Source organism: Hevea brasiliensis, chromosome 9, assembly GCF_030052815.1.
Source record: "Hevea brasiliensis isolate MT/VB/25A 57/8 chromosome 9, ASM3005281v1, whole genome shotgun sequence".
In the NCBI taxonomy this organism is placed as follows: Eukaryota; Viridiplantae; Streptophyta; class Magnoliopsida; order Malpighiales; family Euphorbiaceae; genus Hevea; species Hevea brasiliensis.
The window spans coordinates 28,976,733-28,995,700 of NC_079501.1; the positions used below are offsets into that span (position 1 = coordinate 28,976,733).

General features: G+C 34.8%; 1 protein-coding gene and 1 long non-coding RNA gene across 3 annotated transcripts in view; one reads left to right on the forward strand and one right to left on the reverse strand.

Moving 5' to 3' along the window:
• The first annotated feature begins 2,053 nt into the window (after positions 1-2,053).
• Positions 2,054-18,968, forward strand: part of LOC110654774 (uncharacterized) — a 28,325-nt gene continuing 11,410 nt past the window's right edge. The window contains exons 1-3 of one of the 2 annotated variants that reach the window (XM_058153649.1): positions 2,054-2,507; positions 3,632-4,037; positions 4,154-4,276. In XM_058153649.1, coding sequence (XP_058009632.1) covers positions 2,197-2,507; positions 3,632-4,037; positions 4,154-4,276 — 840 coding nt within the window. In that variant the 5' untranslated portion in view covers positions 2,054-2,196. The remainder of the gene's footprint in view (positions 2,508-3,631; positions 4,038-4,153; positions 4,277-18,968) is intronic. The other variant, XM_058153648.1, reaches the window with a different exon arrangement.
• Positions 8,213-10,147, reverse strand: LOC131183240 (uncharacterized). The gene is made up of 3 exons (XR_009151364.1): positions 9,717-10,147; positions 8,918-8,974; positions 8,213-8,342 (listed from the first exon to the last, which is right to left on the reverse strand). It is a non-coding gene; the product is annotated as an uncharacterized LOC131183240 (long non-coding RNA).

Below are 18,968 nucleotides of genomic sequence, written 5' to 3' on the forward strand. Positions count from 1 at the left end.
TTTAATTATAAATTAATTTTTTATTTATATAATTTTTATTTATTTGTCTATATATAATATGTTATATGAGACATTTAATATATATCAAGTACTCTCCTCTCACCAAATTCACTTAAATGCTCTCAATTTTTTTTATTTATATTATTTATTTTTTTTTCAAAAATTAATACTTATCATTTCTCAAAATTTATTTATTTAAATATATTTAATTAATATTTATTTAATTATTAATTTTTTTTAAAATTTCTTATTTAATATTTCTTAAGCTTTTGAATATTTTATTTCAGTATAATTATATCTCGAATGTAATTATAACTAATATTTTGATTATCCATATTTTATTATCATTAATTATGAATAAAATTATTTTAAATTTTAATTAAATATCTATATTTTTATGCATTAATTATCTTTCAACTATATTTTTATATAGAAGTAAAATTTTAAAAATAAATTGCTAACATGATTACATAAAAAATTTAACTACAAATAAAAATTATTAAAAATAATTAAAGTTACAATATTAAAATTATAAAATTTATACTTTAAAAAATAATATATATTTTTAATATATATTATATTAATAGAAAATGACGACATTTTAAAATTTTAATTTTTATGAAATGTATTTATTTTATATTATAAATTTATGTAAAGTGATAACTATTTTTGTCAAAAAATTATTTTATGAAAAATATATTAGATTAATAAGAAAAATTTACACTTAGATATAATATTTTTTAAAAATAATAAAAAAAAATTATATTTAGATATAATATTTTTAAAAAATAATATAATAGAATGTTATTTTTAATTAATAATAATGTTATATATTTTCATTATTATTAAAACAAAATAATTTAATTTATTATTAGTAATTTAATTTTTTTATTATATTAATAATAAAAAAATATTATATTTATATATTTTTAAAATAATATTATTTTCTCATTAATTTAATATATTTTCTATAATTTATAAAAAAATAAATATCGATTTACATAGATTATCAGATAAAATATAAAAGTTTATGAAATTTAAATTAGTTTTTGAATAAAGTACTTTTATTATATTTTCAACAAAATAATTATGAAAACTACTATATATATATATATATATATATATATATAAAGAATTAAATAGATGTTTTAATTAATTACATCATAAATTATTCAAAATTTATTATTATAATAAGTAAAAATTTATTCAAAGTGAAATTTTAATTTAAAAATAATTTAATATTAATAATTTTTCTTATTTAAAATATAATTAAAAAATTAAATTAAAAAATAAATTAATTATAAATTAATTATACATATAATAAATATTATGCTAATGTCATAATATGGACGAGGAAGAATTATTTTGAATATATTCAATAATTTTTTCTATTGAAATAGGGGTTGGTGGGCATGGAGGAAACGCAAACACAACTATAGGATAAGGCGCAGAGGATAAAATCAATTGATTTTAACAAAGGCATGTTTACAAGTTGGAAAAACGATTGAAAGCAAAGTTGAGTGCAAGCAACCTAACCCTATCTCAATCTCTATCCCTAGTCCTATTTTTGGCTTTTCAAGCCCATCGCCCGCAATTGCGTTGGCATTTTCGACATTTCATTTTGTAATTCAGCTTACGATTACCGATCAATTGCGAATTGCCAATGTTTATGAAAATTTATTTAATTCAACAATGTAATGGTCAATTATTAATAATTAGTACCTAAAGAGCCAAATATTAATAATTAAAATTGTTAATTTTTTAAAAATTTAAATTAATATAAATAATAAATTATCAGTAAATATTTAATATGAATGATTTGCTATTCTTATTCTATAAGTGAAATTAATCAACATAAAGTGGCCCAAACCATGTGACAGTTTAGCATCAACATCACGCAGGAGCAAGGCCAGGCGGTGCCCTGGGAGAGGAATAATATAATAGTGGCTTAACCAAACAAAGACCTGCGTTCTCTTTCCCCATTCGCTTCTCTGCATTCCCACTGCTTGCATCTGTCCACACCCGATAGCTCCCTCTTGCCGGCAAATAATACGTGGCAAACACGTTTTTGTCCGAAGATTCCAATATAAAATAAACCCATAATGAACCAAATATGGCGACCACCTTCGTAATAAACTATTCTCTTACCCAAACACCACCACCACCACCATTTTATGCGCATCTCCGTCCACTCAAATGGCGGGAGACCAGTCAGGGTCCAGTCTCTACAGAGTCTTGGCGGATCGGTGTCTGAGTCTGGAGGCCAGTCATGCAGAGTTGGAGGAGGAACTGAGCGAGATGGTGGAGCAGAAGAAGAAAAAGAAGATGATAAGAAATGATAATAGTGAGATGATAGTGATGCCAGATTCTGATGAGGTGACGTCAGATTCCGGTTGGGGATGTATTCCAGGGTACTTTACAGCTGGGGGTCCTTACAAGAGGGTGCTAGAATCCATTGGACATGCTGTTCATGTATGCAGCGCTGCCTCTGGAGAGATCATATATTGGTAAGTAATTATGCATCTCTAGCTACTTCTTATTTCATTGATTAGTTTGTTTCTTTGTGGTTTCTTGATTGGCCAAGCTTGATTTATACTAGTTTGAGTTGATTTTCTTTCCTTTCTTACATATATAAGTTGAAATGTTACGATGGCTGTAAGGGACGGAATTTTATATAAAGAGATCATAGCCATATTGGTTTTCTTTCACGGTTGATTTCTAAAATGAATAATTTGAAACGAACAGTCGTTCGTGTTCATTTATAATGCTAGTACTTACAATTTTTTACTTTTTTTTTACAGAAATTTAAATTCACTTCCATTTTAGATACATATATGTATGTTGCCGCTTATAAAAATAAAAAAAAGAATTCAACAGTGTTTGGTGAACTGTTGAGATGTGCTTTTATGAGATAAACCGATAATTGAACTTTTATTATACACATGCTTTTGTGAGAGGAAATGTTAAGTGTATACAGAGGAGGATAGCTACCACATGTATGTGGCTATTGGCTGTGGTACGGATGAATATTCTGAAATATGATTTGGCTACTACTCTACTGGCCTCATCAATCTTTAGATGATTGAAAAAGTTTTGGAAGGTTTGGTAATTTCCTATCCACTTACGGTGATTGTTCGAAGATGTTTGATGGAAGGTCACATTGAAGGTTTCTTGCAATGTCTTGTTTCCGTTTTGTTCTTGGGTTATTGAAGAAATGCTAACATAAAAAATGTGCATATCTCTGTTGGAGGGTGTGTACGAATATTGCATCCTTCAGCATTTGCAATAGGTTGAATTTTATTAATTGATGCTCAAATAGCAAATTGAACCATCGCATCCAAATAGCATAATTGGTAGCCACATATCTTCTCTAACTAATAAGGTGGTCTTCTGTTCAAATCCTTACTGCTCCCCAAGTAAAATTTAGAAAAGCACACACATAGGCACAGAGGAAACAGTTCTACTTTACTTGGTAATCCTATGATTTTGATGGTGCATGACTACTAGTTGACACAAGTCAATGTTAGTTTGATGATGATATTGCCAATTTATTAGCTTATTATGTACACTTTCTTTAGCTTTGTGATTCTCAGATATATTTACTCTTAGCTGAAGTATAATTTTCAATCAGGAATCATTCTGCTGAACATCTTTATGGATGGAAGGACTATGAAGTCCTTGGACGGAGTGTTGCTGAACTCCTTGTAGATGAAGAATACTATGCACCTCTCAACAAAATTGTAGGAAGATTGAGTTTTGGGCAATCCTGGTCAGGTCAGTTTCCTTTTAAGAAGAAGAATGGAGATATATTTATGGCAATCGTCACAAAGAGCCCATTGTATGAGGATGGTAAGCTTGCTGGTATTATCACTGTTTCAAGTGATGCAGCAACATTCAATAGTACTGCAAATTCAGAGAACCTGAGAACACATCAAGATCGTGCTAGAGTACCAAGGATAAATTTAAAAAAGATTCAGTGGCGTCCTCGCCCACTAATTGCTCCGGTGCCACAAATTGCATCGTCAGTTTCCAATCTGGTGCTTATGTATTACATTATTCAAGATTTTTTCCTACTTTTTCCCTTGCTTTTTGTTTTTCTATTTATTTTAATATTCTAAGAGCTTCTGTGAACTTGGATTGTTTAATCAATCAGGCCTCAAGACTTAAGCTGCAGAAACGTGATGATGACACATGTGATGGTCATGAGAATTTCAGGGACAAAGAACATGATGCTACAAAAGCCAAGGGTGTTAAGTCAGCCTTACCTGGTGCACTAGTACGTTTCAATTCCTTATTTTCAATTTGCCTAATTTAATTTATAATAATTATAATTCACCTTCGTTTCTTAAATGATTCATCATCTACTTACCATAACAATACTGTAATGATAACAACTGTGTTTTAATATTAAATTAATTGAAATGGATTATATAAATACTTTTCGCCATCCAACCTATTTAAAATCAATTTCACATCAATATCAAAATATTGTAAATCTTTCGATACTGCATCCCTTCACATCATTTTTGGTCTCGCCTTTTTCTTCTCACTCATTTCATCGCCAACATGATACACTTTTGTTCTAAAGCATTCTTAATATACATTAGATATGACTAAAACATGTTAATCGGCCCTTTTTCATTTTATCCCCAATATGTGCTACTTGTGCTTTTTAATGTATGTGGGTCATTGCTAATCTTATCCATTATCGAAATACCAAATATTTATCTTAACATTCATATTTCTATCACACTCATCTTATGTATATATCACATAGCACACCTGTTGCAATCCTCCATTTTTTCAAAATCTTGTTTTGATTGTGTAATTTACATCCTAATTTATTACTCCATTCTTATGGATGATAGAACCTAAATACTTAAATTGATTACATTTTGACACTAAAACTCCATCTAATTGAAACTTCCCTCCATTTCTGAAAAAAAAATGCACCATAACTAGCCTTAGGGTGCTAGGTTAACAATTTTAAATTTTATAACCCTAGGTTTCATGCAATATGTATAAACACTTTATACTATTGCAAAACACATAGTTTTGGTCATAAACAATTGCTAACAAGTCTAATTAGCCATTAGGAAATAAAACCCCTAAATTCCTACAAGTTAGGGTTTAGGGAAATTCTTACCCCAACAGGAGCAGAATCAAATTCTAACCACCTAATTCGGAGAGTGAAAACTATCAAGTGCTAGCCCTCTAGCTTGTCCACACAAGCTCGTTGATCAAAGCTTCCTTGGATCAAGCAAAATCCCTCTTAGGATCTCCAATTGCTTCGGCAAAAATAGGAAGGAGATGAGGAGAAGAATTTCTTGATCTTATATATGTGGAAGTGGAGAGAAACATTTTTTCTATGATTAATTCAAGTATATTAACACTTAATACCGATTAATTAGTATTCTAAATACTAATTAATTAATTAATTAATTAACCATTAATTTATTAGAAATTTTCCTCCTGTATTTGACTATCAGAACTCGATCTCACGAGCTAGACCAACACTAGGACCTGGGCTGGCAGAAAGCCTCTGAGGTCCGCAGTAAGCCTTACTATTTTCCAAATCCATAATCAGGGCCAAAATCTGAGGCCCAATATGTAAATAAAATCAAAATAAAATATTATACTTTTATTCAGGCCAAATCAACCTGATAACCATCAGATACTTAAGTTAGGGAAGCCTAGCTCAACTCTGATACCACCATTTACAAACAATTTGAATATCATAGAAATTTTGCATTTATTAAAAACACCAAAACTTAAATTTACATAGCACCTAACAAGATTATTACTACTGTTAACACATATGGAGTTCTAGGTTACAATTTTGAAAAATAATAATACAGATAAATAACTGCTAATAAACCAGCGAGGAAGGAAACAGGTTATTTTGAAAAAGAACTCCTATAGTCTGAAAAAATAGGGCGAACAAGAGTAAGCGTTTGACTCATAGAGTAAGATATTAATTTTACATATAATTTTTATAACTATCTAAGTCTAGTGCATCCCTAAGAATGAAATGCAACATCTTCACACAATTCAAATAAGTCAAGTCATAATCACACCAAAGGCAATCTGGAGTAATTACACACCCGTGTGTCAAATTCATACTCATACATATATATGAGAGCTTATTCCCTATACAGCTCTCTTAGTTCTAACCTTTGCCAGCGAGATCAACTCAAAGCCGGACTTTCTCTTAGTATCCAAATGCGAGGGCCAACAAGATCAACTCAAGCCGTGCCTACCCCGACTTATCCATAATAAGGATCGGGTCCTAGGAAGTTAATCTTCAACCGCGACTACCTATCCTGCTCATATCCATATACATACAACATGCACACCAACTCATACACGTGGCTCCAGATCGCCATAAAGCATCAACCAAAGTAATATCATCAAATACGAATACAATACAAGGCATGTCTAGCTAATAACTATATACATATATCTATAAGTAATGCATGAACATGTCTTGAATATATAATAATATTGAAATTATAAGTAAAATCAATATCTACTCACAAATTTGATCGACTGATTGCAGCTGGTCTGGCTGGAAGAAAAAGATGGCCGGCACCAACCACCTATACATATATATTGACCTCTATGAAAAAAAAACTAACAAAATTAAATAATTGATTTAAATCATAAAATCAAAATAATTTCTAAGATCTTGTCGAAATTTTAGCAGAGTTTTCTCTATACCTAAGACTTACCCAACCTATAAAGTAGTTCAAATAACACTTCTAATGTCACAAATCTCAAGCCCTCACATATTAGCAACATCACATGGCCCCTCTTAGGCCCTCCAAACCAGACCAAACTCACACAATCATAAAATTTGATTATAAGGCTTAAAACTGAAATTTTTCAAAAACCATCCAAACTAGGTTTAAAAATTTTATAAACTCACCCTACGGTCCTTAACAATATTATAAGGCTATTGCAAAGGGAATCACAATTTTTTGATGACCCACAAATATTTTATGAATTTTATTCTAAACCCGATATTAGACAAAAATTGAGCAACTTGGAATTCAGATTTACCTATGCCAAATCTGATACCTAGAACGTGTCTGAAACATTTGAAAATACTAGAATTGACTATAATATTAGCCACATTCTGAGACGGGCCGCCGGGCAGCCGGATCTGACCGAAAACTTGGCCTCGGGCGCCCGTAAGCTATCATCGATCCGATCATACCTAAATTAAGCTAAAAAATTATTAATAATTATCATAAAATTATTTTTAATTTTTGGGAATTGAAAAAAAGTCTAAAAATCTTACCAAGCGATCTAGACAGTTTGATGATCTCCTTTTTCAAACAGTGTCTGATCGGAGTGGGGCTGGTCTCATTTCGAAGATTTTATCACTCTGAGTCCATTGGAGGTCTCGGATTTCTGATCCAATGGTCGGATCACCAGAAATCTGAACGGAAAGCTTGAAAATGACCCATTTTCTCTCTCCTCGATTCTCTCTCCTTCGGCCACCATTGGAGCTGCTGCTGGTCAAAAAATGGAGCCCATGGGTTTCAATGTATCTGTTAGGTTATCTTCACCTTTGTACTACTCAGAATTGGTCTATCGACTACCCTGATTAGCACTTCCATTACCATTCGAATTTCTCTCTTGTTACATCTGAAACCAACTATCCAAATTTTTATTTCTATATTTTCTTTTATCTGCTGATATTCTATAATTTATTTTCGTCGACTTGCAGTCATTGTCCTTTTCTCTGCTTAACTCCAAACCATCCTCTAATACCTCAAGGAGGGAATCTACAGGATCTCCTTTTTCCCTTACTACTTCAAAGCTTTGCATCTATCATGATCTGATCTCTTATGATCCTTACATCGAAAATTGTACTCTTCCTAAAGGGGTATGTCACGACCCAACCTATGGGCTGGACCGGCACTAGGACCTGGGCCAGCCTAAAGCCCCCGAGGCCCGTAGTAAGCCTAACTATCCCTCAAATCCATAACCAGGCCCATAATTTAGGCCCAATATTCATATAAAATAATCTAAATCAGACTGTTATAATTTCATTTCAGGCCGACTTAGCTCAAAAATTTTCAGAAAACTAAAATTAGGGGAGCCCAGCTCAACCCTGTTACCTCATTTACAAACTGTTTAAATACCATACAAATTTTCATTTATAAATCTCAAAATTTTAAATTAACACAATTTCTAACAAGGCCCACACTATTACTAACACATGTGGAGTTCTAGATTTTAAATTTAGAAAAGATAGAAAAACAATTAAATAATCGACGTTAAACCTGCGAGGAAGAAAACAGGTTGCTCTGTAAAATAACTCCTCCTTTGGCCTGCAAAAAATATTGAACAGGAGTGAGCGTTCGACTCAGAGAGAAAAATATCAATTTTAACCATAATCTCTATAACTATCTAAAGCTAATGCACCCTGTGGAGTGAAATGCAGCATCAACAATAAATTCACATCATAACAGCATAAAGGTAATTTGGAGCACTCACACACCCAATAATATCAATCATAATATATGGGAGCTGATCCCCTATACAGCTCTCTTAAATCCAACCTGGTGCCAGCGAAGAACTCAAGCCGGACTTTCACTTAATAAACCAAATTGGGGTCCCAACGAAGAACTCAAGCAGCGACTACCCCGAAGGACCGGGTCCCAACGAAGATCTCAAGCCGTGTCTACTCGTCCTATCCATAGTCCACACCACATCACACGCACGCCAACGCACGCACACTGCTCCAAATTACCACAACAACATCCATGGCACTTTAACAGTTATGAATGCAACATAAAACGTGCCTAGAGTTTAACTACATAGATACATACATATAAGTGATGCATGGACATGCTTGAACATATAATAATAGTCAAATTACAATTAAAATTAATATTTTACTCACAGTACACCGATGACTATTGTGGCTGCTGGATGCAGAAAAATAGCTGACATCGATCACCTAATAATTAAATTATAAATTTGTTAGTATTAAGTTAAGATAAAACTCTAAAGAGGCAATAGACAGCCTAATTCATGCCGAAAATCCGGCAGAGTTTCCCCTATACCTGGGACCTACCCAACCTGCAAAAAGGCTCAAATAACACTTCTAAATTCTCAATTTCCACAATCACATCTCATCAATATCACATGGCCCTCCTGGGCCCTCCAAATTAGACAATACTCAAAATCTTAAAAATTACGTTTTAGTCCCTATAATTGATATTTTTCAAAAATCCCCTCAAACAAGCTTTAAAAATTCTAAAATTTTGTTCCGCGGTCCTTAATAATATTATAAGGCTATTGCAAAATGAATTGAAATTTTCTAATCACCCATGAATATTTTATTCAAGAATTTTACTCGATTCCATAAGTTTCTAACCTCTAACGTATTCTTAATTCAACCCAATTAAATATTCACATATTTAAACCTCCATCCTCAAGCTTCAACCAATTATATAAAATTTAATTGTCTTAATTTCAAATAATCTTATATGCCCATATGCTAAAAATCTAACTAAAATCCATCTATATTTTTCAAAAATATTCTACAATCACTCAAAAATTCCACAAACACCATAAAATATCTCCAAATAATTTTACTTTCATCATATATTTTTCTTAGAATTTTTCTCCAATTTTTCCTGTTTAAGAAACACTGTATTTATGCTCCACAGACCGAGAAATAATAGAAATTGTCTTACCCGAAGTTTATCTGTGTCTCAAAAATTTCAAAAATTTACGAGGAAGCCTCTGGAAGTTGAATTATCTCCATAGCCCACCGGAGCCATCGCCGGATCCACCGCGCACGGTGGCCGGCCGCCGGCGACATTTGCCAGATCTGATCATACCACCATGTTCCTCTCCTCTTCCTCAGTCCATAGGTGGTCTCGGATCGTCGATCCAACGGTCGGATCGTCGTAGATCTGACGAAAAAGCTTGAAAAACTCGAAACTTCTCTCCTCCATATCTCACTCATCCGACCTCCATTTGCTGCAAAATTGGTATCAAAAGAAAGCTCTCGGAACAAGCTTTCCAACGCCACCTAAATCGCCTCGATCGGATGTCGGATGAAGCCGGAATCGCGCCGGAAAGCCGCTGCCCACTGTGCACGCATTTTCTCTCTCTCCTCCCTCTCTTGCCGCCATTTCTGGTGGCTCTTGCCATCGCCGGAAGGTCGCCGGCCAGGTGGGGAGCTGCTCGGGAGGTCGCCGGCCGGTCACCGAAAAAAGAAAGAAGAAGAAGAGAGGGAAGTAGAGGGAGAGAAGAGAAAATGGGGGGGGGGGGGGAGGGGGGGTTTCCTCCTCCTGATTTTTGAACCATTTTTTTTTTTTTTAAATGTTGGCAGTGACAGTGGAAACCCACTGTCACACGCCAACAGTCAAATCAAAATTTTTTTTTTCTTAGTTGTTACATTCTTCCCCCCTTAAGAAAAATTCGTCCTCGAATTTTCGAATAAACAAGTGATAAGGAAAAGAAGATTATTAGAACAAGTGCAATCATTACTCCTCTAGCTATGCAGAGATTGGTAAAAAATTTATTTTTCAAACTCTTCGTATATTATATATGATATTTTACCGCTCTCTAATTCTACTATAGTATCCTATTTGTCATCATCTCTTTCTAGAGATGCTCTTATCTCTTGGCTATTCACTGACCATTCTTCTGACATCTCAGGTATTCATTATAACTCTATTACTCTCGACTTGATCTCTGATAACTTTAATTAACTTTGGCGCTTACCTCACTTTTATTATGCCCTAACGTGTCTCTTAGTGACTTCAGTCCTCATCCCTTTGTTTCAATAATCTCTGTTTCCCCAAAACATGACTTATGTTCCTTATCTTAAGGCATCCTATGAGTAGCTTTCCTGTAGCACCTAATTTAGGCATCTTGTTTGAAATCTTCACTCTTCTTATGACCTTAGTGGTCAATACCTATAAATCTCCTCACTCCCATGATACTTCAAATTTTTAATCTCTTTTGTGTCATTACTAAGGTACTTAGACCAACCTCTATCCATCTTATGTAACTAGTCAGGTAGAGTCTCCTCCAAGGGCCAAGTGTATCATTTATCAACATTGGAAAGTAAATTGGGTCTCTCCTTCTAGGTAACAAAAGTGTTCATATTCCCTGACAACTCAATCCATGCGACTTTATCAATTCTCACTCCTCCTCTGGAATGAGAATATCTAGACTTTTTCCTAAAGCTTTTTAGTATGTGGCCTACTTCTGACATATTGGCACTTAGATCGAGGCTCTCCTACTCCTTTAATCTATCATCTCATAATATCTTGTTTTAAACATCTCTTAGTGTGTTCCTAGCATACCTATTCCTTCTTATCCTCATCATTATAACTGGCTCTATCGAGCTTTCTTCCTATCCTTTACATCTTATCCACTTCCCTTTTTTTTATTTCTTATATTATTGATATCTTTTCAACCTGCTGTACTTATTCCTTAATTTTAGTCCTATCTCACCCTTACACCTTTTCCTTCAAAGATTTCTATCCCATCATCAACTTTAACTTTATTTTTATTTCTTAGTCTTATCTTGATTACTAGTTCCATTACTTCGAGAATTCTAACCTTACGACTTACTCCTATCAGCACATTCTTCACCTTATGTAACACTTATAATTACCCATAGAAATTTCTTTTTGTATCTCCTTTTTCCCAACTTACCTATCAGAACATTATCATTCCCTACCAGCCCTAGTAGGAAATTACTCATCCTGCATGGATAGGAGCCCCCGAAACTATAAGTTCCATCTGAACTAACACAGCTGTGGGAAATGTGTGCCATGCCTTAATTCTAGACAAAATACTTCATGTGTTCATTCTCATATCAGGAAATTGTGTATGGATCGGTGCCTACCAAACTCTTAAATAACTAGGTTTCCTTGACTCAGTTTCTGTTCCTTATATAACCCTCTAGAACCAATAGCACAAACTAAACTTGAAAAGAAAGAAAAATATCCTCTTATACTCAACTACTCACGATTGTCCATATAATAACATTTAACCTATGTTTCTTAGTCTTTCTCTTCAAATTTCATCATCTCCTAGCACAATTGTGCTCTACCTATAAGGTATCATCTGCATGAACCCTTTACCGCACCATTGTCCTTCCTGACATAATATTTTATAATTTATTAACTTTACGTATACTCGACCTATGATTCATATCTATCATCGTTTATATTGTGCCCTTAACTTTTGTTGATTCCTGAAAGATTTCTCTTACTAATAGATTCTTCTAACACTAATTCCACCCTTAGCTATGGTCATTAATTTAATCCTTGAACTTTCTAGTGATTTATAACCACCCATACTTGTCACTTCTCATTCTACCCCTACTGTTGTCCTGTCGTTATTGCTTCACTGCAAAGTGATTCTGTTGGTCACATTAAAAATGTTTGCCTATCATTCATAACGAACCTCTAACTACCTTCTCACTATCTCAAAGGTCTAACCTAAAGCCTATGTGTCATTGTCTATCATTCTTTTCCTCTCATAATACCTATTTGATCCCTTAGATTGACTTTTATTCAACTTACTACTTACTAAATCTTTTGTCTCTGCCTAATTAGATAATCCGCAATACCACTGCACACCTTCTAGGTTTTGCTTATTATTATTGTATTCCTCGCCTAATCTTTTTGATACTGTTAACAAATTAAAAGAATCTTGCTCCATTGCTATCCACTTCACTTTAGAAATAGAGAATAGATAGAGTATGATCCAATCATGAAACTCCAAGCTCTATAATTTAGCTCCTGGCACTACCTCAACTACATCATGCTATGAGTATCACATTACTAGATTCCACACCTCCATCACTATTCTCACTAATATGGTCCCATTTTGGGTTCTCCATCCTTGTCATTCACTTTGTCAATAATAACACTTAGCCTACCTTATATCTTAACTTTGTTCCTTTTATTATGCGCCCTTCAGGTTGTCCTTCCATTTATTTCCTTTGTCTTACCCAAAATAGAACTTAATTATTCTATCCCTGCTTCCATTCTTCTTCCTAACATGACAGCTATACCTGCTAACAATATCTTTCAGAGTCTCTACCACGTTATCACATATCTGTGCTATTCAGATTTGGTCCTTTGACCACTCTAGCTAGTACTTCTACTGGCATTTAGATTATATTGCATCTGGCACCAATTGTCCAAGCCTTCATTCTGCACTTTCTCTATCCATTGGCCTTCTACAATTTATCTTCGCTAATTTATTACTCTTAACACTATTATAATTAGATTATACTATTGTTTTGAAAAATATGAAGTTAGAAAGGAATTCAGGAAATTGCAATCACACCTTTATCGTATGATTTCTATTCTTATCCTTTAGCTTACATAATACCCTTACTACCTTGAGAACTGATTCTGCAATAAATTTATTTATTTGTTATTATTATTATTATTATTATTATTATTATTATTATTATTATTATTATTTTCCATGTTTACTCAATTAGCCAAAACTTAAGATTCCAGGCACCCAAACCTGTCATCCAATTCAAAGGATTTACATCCATCGTGATCTGATTATATATGATTTCTATAATGGAACTTGTATCCTCCGTAGGATACCCGAGCCAACTACTCTCTACCACACTCTACAGTCCCATCTGGGACACTATTCCATAAGTCATCGTTATCAATAATAACCTTCAATCCCTTCTGAAAAGATAGGACTATACCCTAACTTACTGCAACAAAGGTACTACATTTACCACCTTGCCCAAACCATGTCAAATTAATGACTCTCCTATCATATCATAGCTCTGTGAATCATCAATTCATAGTTTTGACCTTCCCTAGGTAGTAAGGTTATACTTTACACCTTGCTAATACTCACAAGATATTCTATTCTCACTAAGCTCTAAGCAAAACGTCTGTCGTTTTGCAAAAATCATCCAAAATTCCATACCGAAGACTAGATGGTCTCACTCTATAGGTGTCACATTTACTTTGCAACTAGTCCGAAACCTCTGGTCTGATGGCAACTCTTACTGTAACTCTAGCTCATGCTAGGGTAACTGAGTCACTGACTCTAGTTATCACCCCACTTTGACCTTTCAATATTCTAACTCTAGACCCCTAACTAGGAGTTCCCAACTCCTCTGCAGATATAGAACTCTGTTCTAGCATAACTGTACCAAAATAGAAGCCATCCGTAAACACCCTCATTATGGAGCACCACGGGGATGCACGTAGCTCTAGACAATAATCTCATGTCGGTACTGTAATCTGCAGCTTACAGAGCAGACATCGAGAACATTGTATAGTTATTACGATACGTCCTGACAGACTAGGTCTCCCAATTTCTTATCTCTCTTGAATCTTATATTATCAAAAACTTATTCTGACTAGGTCATCTACTGATGATTGCCAGTAGTGGTATCCTCATCCTTATCTAGGCCAACTGTACTTTCAAGACTCACTTTTATGTACTCGTGCCTTGCACGAAATGGGCACACCATTTAAACCCATACTGACAAAAATATAGTATTTATTGGAGTACATATCCTCATGATAGATCTCAACATGTCTGCTAACTCTATTTCACCTTTTTATGTACTCCACGAAAATCAAGACACTAACTGAGGCACTTTTATAGTTCCCGAGGTATAACGCAGAATCTAGAAACAAGGAATTACAGAAAAAGACGAAACAGAATCCTATACTCCGCATGTAACATCCTAACAAGACTCCTTTTACACTCCTAATTATATTATTTCCCATGAATCTAGAGCCTAAGCTCTGATACCAACTTTGTCACGACCCAACCTATGGGCCGGACCTGCACTAGGACCTGGGCCAGCCTAAAGCCCCCGAGGCCCGTAGTAAGCCTAACTATCCCTCAAATCCATAACCAGGCCCATAATTTAGGCCCAATATGCATATAAAATAATCTAAATCAGACTGTTATAATTTCATTTCAGGCCAACTTAGCCCAGAAATTTTCAGAAAACTAAAATTAGGGGAGCCCAGCTCAACCCTGTTACCTCATTTACAAACTGTTTAAATACCATACAAATCTTCATTTATAAATCTCAAAATTTTAAATTAACACAATTTCTAACAAGGCCCACACTATTACTAACACATGCGGAGTTCTAGATTTTAAATTTAGAAAAGATAGTAAAACAATTAAATAATCGATGTTAAACCTGCAAGAAAGAAAACAGGTTGCTCTGTAAAATAACTCCTTTGGCCTGGAAAAAATATTGAACAGGAGTGAGCCTTCGACTCAGAGAGTAAAATATCAATTTTAACCATAATCTCTATAACTATCTAAAGCTAATGCACCCTGTGGAGTGAAATGCAGCATCAGCAATAAATTCACATCATAACAGCAAAAAGGTAATTTGGAGCACTCACACACCCAGTAATATCAATCATAATATATGAGAGCTAATCCCCTATACAGCTCTCTTAAATCCAACCTGGTGCCAGCGAAGAACTCAAGCCGTGACTACCCCGAAGGACCGGGTCCCAGCGAAGATCTCAAGCCGTGTCTACCCGTCCTATCCATAGTCCACACCACATCACACGCACGCCAACGCACGCACACTGCTCCAAATTACCACAACAACATCCATGGCACTTTAACAGTTATGAATTCAACATAAAACGTGCCTAGAGTTTAACTACATAGATACATACATATAAGTGATGCATGGACATGCTTGAATATATAATAATAGTCAAATTACAATTAAAATTAATATTTTACTCATAGTATACCGATGACTATTGTGGCTGTTGGATGCAGGAAAATAGCTGACCTCGATCACCTAATAATTAAATTATAAATTTATTAGTATTAAGTTAAGATAAAACTCTAAAGAGGCAATAGACAGCCTAATTCATGTCGAAAATCCGGCAGAGTTTCCCCTATACCTGGGACCTACCCAACCTGCAAAAAGGCTCAAATTACACTTCTAAATTCTCAATTTCCACAATCACATCTAATCAATATCACATGGCCCCTCCTGGGCCCTCCAAATCAGACAATACTCAAAATCTTAAAAATTACGTTTTAGTCCCTATAATTGATATTTTTCAAAAATCCCCTCAAACAAGTTCTAAAAATTCTAAAATTTTGTCCCGCGGTCCTTAATAATATTATAAGGCTATTGCAAAATGAATTGAAATTTTCTAATCACCCATGAATATTTTATTCAAGAATTTTACTCGATTCCATAAGTTTCCAATCTCTAACATATTCTTAATTCAACCCAATTAAATATTCATATATTTAAACCTCCATCCTCAAGCTTCAACCAATTATATAAAATTTAATTGTCTTAATTTCAAATAATCTTATATGCCCATATGCTAAAAATCTAACTAAAATCCATCTATATTTTTTAAAAATATTCTACAATCACTCAAAAATTCCACAAATACCATAGAATATCTCCAAATAATTTTACTTTCATCATATATTTTTCTTAAAATTTTTCTCCAATTTTTCCTGTTTAAGAAACACTGTATTTATGCTCCACAGACCAAGAAATAATAGAAATTGTCTTACCCGAAGTTTATCTGTGTCTCAAAAATTCCAAAAATTTACGAGGAAGCCTCTGGAAGTTGAATCATCTCCATAGCCCACCGGAGCCACCGCCGGAACCACAGCGCACGGTGGCCGACCGCTGGTCGCCGGTGACATTTGTCGGATCTGATCATACCACCATGTTCCTCTCCTCTTCCTCAGTCCATAGGTGGTCTTGGATCGTTGATCCAATGGTCGGATCGTCATAGATCTGACGAAAAAGCTTGAAAAATCCGAAACTTCTCTCCTCCATATCTCACTCATCCGACCTCCATTTGCTGCAAAATTGGTATCAAAAGAAAGCTCTCAGAACAAGCTTTCCAACACCACCTAAATCGCCTCGATCGGACGTCAGATGAAGCTGGAATCGCGCCGGAAAGCCGCTGCCCACTGTGCGCGCATTTTCTCTCTCTCCTCCCTCTTGCCGCAGTTTCTGGTGGCTCTTACCGTCGCCGGAGGGTCGCCGGCCAGGTGGGGAGCTGCTTGGGAGGTCGCCGGCCAGTCACCGGAAAAAGAAAGAAGAAGAAGAGAGGGAAGGAGAGGGAGATAAGAGAAAATGGGGGGGGGGGGGTTTCCTCCTCCCGATTTTTGAACCTTTTTTTTTTTTTAAAATGTTGGCAGTGACGGTGGAAACCCACTGTCACACGCCAACAGTCAAATCAATTTTTTTTTCTTGGTTGTTACAGGGTACATGAGCCACTATTTTCTATCACACTGTAGTCCTATTTAGGACATCATTCCACAGATCATTATATTAGTGGTACTCTTCTGTCTCTCCTGAGAGGATATTACCATTACTATACAAAGCTATGTACTCTCTTTTTATATTGTAAACTTTCCTAGAATGCCACTTCACAGGCTATGAATATTATTCATAACCTCCAATCTCCTTTAGGGAGTAGAGCCATACTTACGCTCCACTGTCACACGAAGGAGATGCTATCTTCATTAAATGATAGGCAATACGTCCACCATAATGCCGACACAGCTAATGATCTCATACCGGAGACCAAATGATCCCACCAAGTAGGTGTCATCTTTACACTGTAACCATACTAAAAACCTCTAGTATTGTGCCGCTTATGCTCTAACTCTGCGCTCAAAGTAGGATAACTGAGTCACTAACTCTAGTTATCACCCAACTGTGACCTTTGATGTTCAATCTCTAGGGGTTTAAAACAAGGAGTTTTCCTAACTCCTCTATAGAAATAGAACTCTGTCTTGATATAACTGTACCAAAATAAAGGTTGTTTACAAACACTCTAATCATGGTGCATCACGAGGGAAGCACGTAGCTCTACCCAATAATCCTATGTTGGTACTGTAATCTGCAACTTACAGTACAAACATCGAGAACATTGTATAGTTACTACGGTACATCCGAACAGACTAGTTTCTCAACCCCTTATCTCTCTCCAATCCACTGATATCGTAAACTTACTCTAACTGGACTATCCACTAAGGACTGCCAACAGTGGTATCCTCACTCCCATTTAGGGCAGCTATATTGTCATAACTCACCTTTATGTCCTCGTGCCTTGCACTAGATAGGCATACCATTTAGCCCCACTATGATAGAAACACAATATTTCTTTGGAATATGTATCTTCATAGCAGACCTCAACATACCTGCTAACTTTATTTCACATCTCTACATATTTCATGAAAACCAAGGCACTAATTGAAGCACTCTTATATTACCTGAGAAATAACGCAGAATCTAGAATAAAAAAATTATAGAATAAGACAAAACAGGATCCTATACTCTGTATGCGACCTCCTAAAAGACTCCTTTCACATTCTCAACTATTCTCTTTCCCAAGAATCTAGAGCCTAAGCTCTGATACCATTATTGTCCTGCCCTAAATTATGGGCTAGATCGGTACTAGGACTTGGATCAGCATAATGCTCCCAAAGCCTGTAATAAGCCTAACTATTCATTAGCTCAACCTTGAAGCCCATATACAAGCCCAATTTCAAGAAATTAACTGGACAGAGCCTGATCATATCCAAGACCATCCAACGGGGAGTTTTTGGCTCACCCAACCTGTGATCACAATATACATATATATGGGGAGCTCAACTCTCCCTCACAAACATCAATAACTCAATATAAGATCAAATGGGAGTCCAACTCCCTCATCCAACATGGTCATCCATCCACTCATTCCACATACATAAAGTAATAAGTTTATAATCCTAAAATAATTAATCTTATAATCCCAAGCTAAGTAAAATGATTTTACACATGAAGAGATCTAGAATTCAAATTTAACAATACAAAATATGAAAATAACAGCTAGTAGACCTGCGAGGTAGGAAGTAAGTTAAATACAAGAATAAGCTCTCTTGTAATCTATAAAATTAGGTGAACAAGA